The 8,942-nt window shown below is 24.9% G+C and overlaps 2 protein-coding genes across 2 annotated transcripts; one reads left to right on the top strand and one right to left on the bottom strand.

Moving 5' to 3' along the window:
* Positions 1 to 4,843: 4,843 nt before the first annotated feature.
* On the bottom strand, positions 4,844 to 5,885 carry LOC135926575 (uncharacterized). Its single transcript, XM_065462497.1, has 6 exons — positions 5,863 to 5,885; positions 5,583 to 5,792; positions 5,331 to 5,539; positions 5,260 to 5,283; positions 5,105 to 5,219; positions 4,844 to 5,062 (listed from the first exon to the last, which is right to left on the bottom strand). Coding segments are annotated over exons 1-6 (711 nt in total). The 5' UTR covers positions 5,864 to 5,885; the 3' UTR covers positions 4,844 to 4,910.
* A 2,240-nt stretch (positions 5,886 to 8,125) lies between these two features.
* LOC135926679 (uncharacterized) lies at positions 8,126 to 8,476 on the top strand. Its single transcript, XM_065462609.1, has one exon. It carries the CDS (start codon positions 8,126 to 8,128, stop codon positions 8,474 to 8,476), a length of 351 nt encoding a protein of 116 aa, XP_065318681.1.
* The last annotated feature ends 466 nt before the right edge of the window (positions 8,477 to 8,942 follow it).

The raw sequence follows: 8,942 nt of genomic DNA, 5'->3' as shown, positions 1-8,942 counted from the left end.
TCAGAAACTTATACTAAATTAAGTAGTATATTATATTGCTTATTTTCTTTAGTAGTTGGTCTAAAGAGGAAAGTAATTATTGGTAAAAGTAAAAAATCATCAAAATTAGCATCATGACAGAACGGAGAATAAATAACCAAATTATGGACCAAAAACCTATGATAACATATTTTAAGCATAAAGTAAAGTTAACCAAACATCTGGAAGCAATATCTCGTAAATTTATGTTAGCGTTTTTCTACAATATGAATTATTATATCCTATTAGATATGGTTATAATGATTGTATATTTACATTTAATGGTGAGATGCCTTTTATTTGTATGTGTTACAGTGGCGTAGCTAAGTTTTCCACAGGGGATCAAAACATATAAAAGCCTGGGAGGCTTCGCCCTCCAGAACCCATTTAACGGGCCTTCGGCTCTTTTGCCGGCCTTCGGCCGGGTTTATTTTAAAAATCATATTTGTCTTCTTATAATATAAAAGTCCTTGAATTATTGATCATTTTAATTAGTTTTGTTAAACGGCTCGATTTTAGCCGATTTTTATAAATAGCTAACTCAATATTTTAGCCAAAAAAAATTTTCTCAATGACTTTAAAATAATACTATCCAGAATAATTTTAATAGTAATATAATATCCCTCCGCAATCATAAAAACCAGAAAAATATAAATATTAATGGTATTTATTTGATATAAAGTCACTTTCGAGTCTTTTGAACGTATAATCTAAAAAATTTTATTTTTGCTCTCGTAGCTACGCCACTGATGGGTTATATGGATGATTAAATATGGTGTTTGTAATTATGATTATCTTATTTATAATAGTAGTGACACTTTTATATTATAGTTTAATGGACTTATATCTGTGCTTAACATTGGTCTAATTATAAATTAATGGTTGTTACTTCATAATGATAAATTTTTTTAAAAGGAATATGACAAATAAAGCAGGTTTCTTGCAGGAGATATGACCGATTAATACTAACCTTTAAATTGTTTTTTTTTAATTATTATATTAATATGGAAAATGATTTTTTGTTTGTAACATGCTATATAAGCAATACATTTTTAATTTTAAAATGGATGTAAAATTTTAAAATTAATAAAATTAAATTGAACTCGTTATACTTATATGCTCAGAAAACTTTTCCGCTACATATTCGAGGAAATCGTAAGTAAATAAATAAATATTAAACAGATTCCCAATTATAATCTTAATATAAATATTGAATTTCCAATATACTCAGGCAATGGCGATCTTTTTTTGAGTAGATTCGAAGACATCTTCAAGGACACTCAGATCTCGGACATCGAAAAAGCAGGTTTTACAAGAAGACTACCAGATGAGGTATATATCAAACTAGACGAACTAAATAAAATTGGGCTATAATGACACAAAATATTCTAAATCCACAGACAATATGATTTTTGCTACTGGAACATAGACAACTAGATTAAAAAAGTTCTGGAATGTTATGTTTATTTCATTCTAAAAACACGTAAGAAATGATTAATTTGAAAAGTGAAAAATAATTAAAATTTTTTAATGATAAATCTCTAAATTATGAATAAACCTATATGGGACATTATAATAAAACAAAGTCCATAGACAAATTAGAAGATTACTTAATATTTCATGATAGTAAGAATACTCTAAGCTTAATAGGTAATTTACCAGATGATTTATATTTGGTCATGAAAGCAGTGTTTCCAAGAGAGTTAAATTCAAGTTATGATGAAGCATTGTGTACATTAAAGTGTTTATGTAATTATAAATGGGCTACAGAAATAAAAGAAAATTGTTCTAATAAAAATTTTAGTAAATCTAATAATGAAAATTATTATAAAAATAGAAAATTAGACAATAAATATGATAAAGAAACACATTACGATAAAAGAAATTATCATTGTAAATCTCTTAGTAACAAAAAATTGAAAAGTATTGAATTAGAACTAAATATTCAAAATGAAAGAGATTCTTATAAACTAAAAGAGATAAATTATATAATAAAATTTGAAATATTTTTGATTATAGAAAATAAGGAAATAAACATTAAAGAAAATAAGGATATAAATATTAAAGAAAATAATAAAATAAAAACTTTTATAATTGATAAAAAATTTAAAAAAACTGTGAAAATAAAGAAATGTAAAACAATTATTGTTAAGAGAGGCAAGATGAAAGTTGAACATCTTGATGTTAAAAAAGTTTTTAAGAATATGATATGGAAATCATATATTAGAAATGCAAGGCGAAATATAATTCCTTTTAGAAAAAACAATTTAAAGATAATTTATGATATGAAAAAGTTGTTTATATTAAAAAATAAGGGATTAAAATTCAAAATTTAAAAAATAAAAATAATTTAAATTTAATATTAATAAAAACTATTATATAAAAAGCTACAATTAAGATATTTTTTAAAAAAAGATAAAATTTATAATTTAATATTGATAAAAATTATTATATTAAACGCTATTAATAAAAACGCAATATTTATAATATAATAAAAAATAAATAAAAATAAAACGCGACCAATTGTTTATTTCATTCCAAATATTCAATATTTGATAAATTTATTCTGCCTCAATTATTCTTAATCAAATTCGATATTCATTAAATTTATCTATTTCGATTACTCTACGATTCTTATTTAATTACGACGTTATTCAATAATACCTACATTCTAAAATCATTCAAAATCTTCGCATATATATTTAATAACAAACAATGATAATAATTACTAGAAGGGTGACAAAGTCAAATCATATGAACAACTAAACCGTTTTCCAACTATTTGGAGGGAGTAAGATAAGATAAGAATTACGAACTAAAACCAACTAATATTAGATATGACAATACCCAGATCATGCCATAGATTGAGAGTAACAGACATTATGAAAATAATTACAAACATCAGATTAGACAACTATGGCAGATTCGACCATATTATGGCAACCAAAGATTTAACAACCAAAATAAATATCATTTTCCAAGACGAAACTATGACAGACTGCACGATAAGATTCACATGCAAGAAAAACCTGAATGGAGATCGTTTTTTTAAAGGGTGGAATGTTGATATGACCGATTAATACTAACCTTTAAATTGTTTTTTTGTGCTTACATAAATTGATTTTTTTTTATAAATTGTGAAAATTGATTTTTTATAAATTATTATATTAATATGTAAATTGATTTTTTGTTTGTAACATGCTATATAAGCATTACATTTTTAGTTTTAAAATTGATGTAAAATTTTAAAATAAATTAAATAAAATTAAACTCGTAACTTTGAAAATTCTTAGTAATTTAAAATTTATTATAAAATATATAAAAATAATTAAATACGGTAGATTAAATTTATTATTTATAAATTAAAAGCATAAATTTAGTTGTTTTTTAAATTTTAAGCATTTATATTATTAATAGTATATTAAAGGGTTGAACCCCCTCCCCCCAACTCCTATGCCTACACCACTGATTTGAAATGTATAATATTCCTTCTTCCTGACCAATTTTGTCACAGTTCTTACATGCATGAGATGGAATTTGATTACTCTTAATAAATTTGAAGGCTAACAGCAATATTATAGTATTAGATAAAAATTATAAATATGAAATATCGGCTTTATATAAGCCTTATAAGATTATCATCTTAATAAATCGCAATACATCTATAAATATAATCACTGGGATAAGCTAAATGTATTTATCAACACCACTGCGATAAGCTTTATAAAATTCTTTACTGTTAAGGGTAAACAAATTATTAGTATATGCTATAGTAATAGTAACATCTTTATGTCGATATTATAGATGAGCTTTCAACTCAAGTATCTCTCTTTATCAATAGTTAAACATATGTTTCAAATTTCAGCAGAATATTAGAGAAAATCAGGATTTTCTCATCCTCGTTGCAATTGATGGAAAACACATGAGAATTAAATAAAATAGTGGTTCAGTTTTTTTAACTAAAAATACAGTGCCATGTTGAGTGCTATCGGCCATAAAACCACCAAGTAAGCTTATATTATATAGTTAATATATAAAAATATTGTTTTTTAGATTTATGATTATTGAAGGTGGCCATCCTATGTCCATCACAGATAGGAGAATCTTCACAAAAGAAAATTTTATTAGGGGGAATGATAAATAAAACCACCAAGATACCTAACCCCAATTTTCTTCCTTCATCTGCTGCATTATATCCATAATAGATATACCATATGTATTTGTTTGAGATGAAACATAAAAATAATTTTGATGACCAAAAAATAAATTATCCCATGCTAGTGTTAGTGTAGCAATGTTTTGTGAATTTGAGTTCCAAATTTAAGCATTTTTATAAATTTTCTGAGACTAACATAATTAATACAATTCAAATTGTTATGGCAGATTGCCTTTTATATAATTTTATAATAGATATAGACAATATTCAAAGATAAAGAATTCTTTAGCCAAATTTTACTCAAGCTCAACTCCATTGCTGGACTGAAATCTCTAATAATATTAGATATATTTTAAAAATATTTAATTGTAATCATTAATTTTTTATAACCTCTTATTTATGTCAATAAATATGTCTGAATTAATATGTATAAATAATTAATATTATTTAGAAATTAGAAAGTTAAGTATATTTGTAATACATAATATATAGCCATAGATTTCTTGCAAATAAATGTAACAAAATTTTAAAGAGAAAGTTAGAAATCTTCTTAATACCTAATAAATAACCTTAAATAACAAAATTTTATAGAAATTTTTAAATGTAGAAAAAGAAAGATAATAATTGTTTTAAGAACTTAACTTAGTATAGTGCATTTATCATTTTATTTAAAATATAAAAATCATTATATATTACTATAAAAATATAAATATAATTTTATATCATTTAAAAAAATTTATATATATGGTGATATAATTTCTAAAAATTTTATTTTAAAATTATAAATTTCTTCTTTTGTCTTATCATTCAACTCATTTAAAAATGAGGCAAAGAACCCCATGATATGATGAACATCCTTAGGGGCTTCTTCTTTTTTATTTAATATATCTGTTAAATAATTATATTATAATTTAATTAATATATATCTACCTTGAAATATTTTTATTCTTTCCGCCTCAAGGTTTTTAAGTTTTTTATTTTTTGGATTGCCATTGCCTAAATCATTGATTTTTGGGTAAACTATTGAATTGAGATATGAATCACACTTTAAAAAAAAAATTTTAATAATCACATACAACTAATACTGATTCTAATTGGCTGTTAGATTCCTAAAATATAAATTTCTTAGTTCATTTTGTCTATGATTTGTTATTACCTTTAAAGAGTTTAGATGGGAACTATCTTCCATAAATTTATCTATTGGTGGGCTTAGTTCCAAATTTTCTTCTGAACTGTCCATTTTTGGTGGTTTTAGATTCAAATTTGACTCAACATATTTATCAATATCCTTCACATTTTCTTTTAACCAATAATAATCTTGCACAAATTTGTTATATCTACTCATCTGCATGGGAGTTCCCCAACCTTTTTTAAATTTTTTTAATATATTTATATAATATATACATACCTGATTTTAATGTTAGAGCGTAGTACTTATTAAATTTTACCTTCATAGCTGTGAATTTTTTCCTCGCCTGTTCATAGTTCAGATCGAACTTTTTACCAATCTCTTCCCATTTAACCTTGCTTGCTTGAATATCTCTGTACTTCAGGTGGTTTGTACACCATAAATATCTGTGCATTCTCACTTGTTCCATAAATAAATATTCATCAGACACTAAAAGAAAATATTTATAAATTTTTATATTTTAAAAACTTATCAAACTTTAAGATCAAAAATATAAAACTTTCGAAACTTTTGAAAAATCGAAAAATTATTTTGGCCACTATTAATTTCTTATTTAAAATGGCCTATATATATTTTTTTCTATATTCAAAAGTTCTCGAATTCGAATTTTTTTGATATTTTGGACATGGCCTTAAGAAAAATTTATTTCTTTATTTTTTAAAATATCTTATTTTTTATTTACTATATATCCATAAATGAAATAAAAAAGATATGTAAATTATAATTATTTATATAAAATAATAAATAATTTGTCAAAGCTCTGACAAATATTAGACTAAAAATTTTATTGCATGTTACTTTAAAATGCGATAATATTGCTAAAAATGGTAATGAAATATCAGTATTCTACAGAAATATCATTTGCGCGTCCTGACCCGGATTTCTGAAAAAAATTCCGGCCCGGGTTTATTATTTACGGCCCGATCTGCCTTGGGTGAATTTTTTCTTTTGCGATCCCGGTTTATAATTTTTTTAAGCCCCATATTTATAAAGAAAAGATTTTCGATTTGGATTTTAAGTAAATACACCTATTCGGTATTTTACGGTTTTTTTTCCATAAAATATGAAACAATTTCGTATCTAATTTACTTTTAAAACTATTTTATAATTGGGTAGTGTTGGGAGCACTAAATTTTTTAAAAAATGCGCCCGCCATTTTTCAAAACTCGGGAGCGGATATTATCTCTTTTTTTGAGATGGGGCGGAAAATCGGCGTTCCTCTCTATTTATATATTTTTTTAAAAAAATTAAAAATAATCTTATTTAATATATTTGTCGAATAATTAAAATTTAGGAAACTATTTAATTATATTAAATGTCGAGCCGAGTTCTTATTTTTTTTTATTCTAGCCACTTTTTTAAACTCAAATTGGACATAAAAAGCTATGGAAGACGATATCGTGTTATTAACAGATACGGATGTAATTAATGTGAGATTAGGCAATTTTAAGGGTTGCCAATTTTTGTGATTATTGACTTATTTTTTAGGAAATTTTAATAATTTTTTTTTGTATAGCGTAAATTTGTTTTTTCCCACAATGTGTTTTATTTTTAAATTTTAAATCATTTTTTGATTGCGTTATTTTAAATTTTATAGAATTCCAACAAGTTTGGAATACCTACCCTGTGAGTTTAAGAATATTTTGTCGTGAACTTTTGAACTTATAATATTCGTTTTTCAATAGATTTTCATAAAAATTATAAACGACTCATAAGTTAAAGGCAACATTGTCAGAAATTCATAAGATAGGTATTCTAAATGTGACTGAATACATTTCCGGTATAATCAGATTCTTAAATTTAAAAAAAAATGCTCTCAAGAAACGATTTAAAGTTGTAAAAAAACAGATAGCGGGACATAGGAACTGCACGGACTGTCCGTAGCCCGACCAAATCCGAGCATCGGGCTCGAGTCGGGTTCGGATATCAAAAAAAATTTCTCGGGTTCGGGCTCGGATCGGATTGTAAAAGCTATCCGACCCGAAAACCCGACCCGACCCGAAAATATATATAATAATATTAATATCTTAGATAGTTAGTATAATTTATAATATTAATTATAAAATCATATGATTTAATATTTATCACATTTTAGGATTAAAATGTCAATCATATTAACATGTCATGTCATTATTAATTATTATTTTATAAACCTAACAACCGGATACCAAACTATTTTATTACTAAATTGTGTTTCTCGTAAATTACAAGATAAGACATATTTTATGTAAGTTTTATTTATTATTTAACTAGCCTATACATTGTCTTTTATAACATTTGTTTTAACCCTTCACTACAAAGGTAGAAAAAACTCCCTACTACAAAGGTGGGGTCTATTTTACCCCAAATTTTGATTAGATATATCTCAAAACATATTAAAAATTGAGATCTAAAATTTTGAAGTATATATTTAAAAAATATTGGAGATAATAAATATAAAATCTTAGATTAATATTTACTTCCAAATAAAAAGTTAGACAAATTTTCCTAAAATTACTGAAATAAAATTTTCTATTTCAGTACTTCCTTTAATTATTTTATTATCACTAAATAAAATTCAAAATAATTCAAATTTTATTAAATCAATGTTGAATAATGATAATTACATAAGATTTTATAAATTAAATATCGTATATCAGAATGAGTATGTAATTATGCAAATATGCAAAATTATTAAAAAATGATAATGTAAATATCATATCTTGATATTATTATTAAATGATTGTGTTCTTAAGATATTATAGAGGTGGTAGATACGTTTTATGGACTTCTCTCTATGGGAGGCTGACAATGCGTATTCTGATGCTAGCGCCGAAGTTGACGAGCTAAAAACATATCTAGATCCGAAATTATGTGTTGATGACGATAATATTTTAAAATGGTGGAAAACAAACCATTATGAGTTTCCAAATTTAAGTATTTTAGCTCTTAAATTCCTGGCTATCCCTGCTTCGTCGGCTAGCAGTGAAAGGGCGTTTTCAGCTGCTGGTAGGGCCTTTGAGGAGAGAAGGACTCGTTTAAAGCCAGATAAACTGGACGCCTCTTTATTTATATATCATAATTATTCACTTTGTGATAATTTTGATAATGATATTGATGAGGTCAATATATAATATAATATGTTCATTATATTTTTTATATATTTATTAACTTTTACATCATATCTATATTCGCATTAATGATGCTTATTATATAATCGTTATAATTTTTAAATTCGCTTGTATATTAATCGTTTTATAATATTTTTTACAAATTTTAAAAATGCAACTTAATATATATCTTGAATAGATTATGGCCGTCAAATAAACTTTTATTTAAGGTGGCTGAACTGAATAAATACACATAAATTTTTTTTGGTTATTATAATATTAAAACTTAAATTGCAAAATTTTATTCGGGTCGGGCTCAAGTCAGATCAGTAATGGATTTAACAATGTAATATTCGGGCTCGAGTTGGACTCGGACAGTAAAATGCTTTAAATTTAGGCTTGGGTTGGACTCAGGCTGCGAAAAATCACTTTGCAGTTCTCTAATGGGATTAAACACATGGTCGCTGACAGAGATGACATGTGTTTGTAA

This window comes from Gordionus sp. m RMFG-2023, chromosome 3 (assembly GCF_954871325.1).
Source record: "Gordionus sp. m RMFG-2023 chromosome 3, tfGorSpeb1-WG-v2, whole genome shotgun sequence".
NCBI lineage: Eukaryota > Metazoa > Nematomorpha > Gordioida > Chordodea > Parachordodidae > Gordionus > Gordionus sp. m RMFG-2023.
Note: the sequence above shows the minus strand (reverse complement) of the source record. Positions and strands in the feature narration are given on the sequence as shown.

Bases quoted from the DNA above. Each gene is read 5' to 3' on its own strand.
- LOC135926679 (XM_065462609.1), top strand. From the start codon at position 8,126: ATGGACTTCTCTCTATGGGAGGCTGACAATGCGTATTCTGATGCTAGC.
- LOC135926575 (XM_065462497.1), bottom strand. The intron at 5,540-5,582 runs GTATGTATATAT...AATTTAAAAAAG, and splicing joins CGCTCTAACATTAAAATCAG to GTTGGGGAACTCCCATGCAG. The intron at 5,063-5,104 runs GTAGATATATAT...ATTATTTAACAG, and splicing joins AAGAATAAAAATATTTCAAG to ATATATTAAATAAAAAAGAA.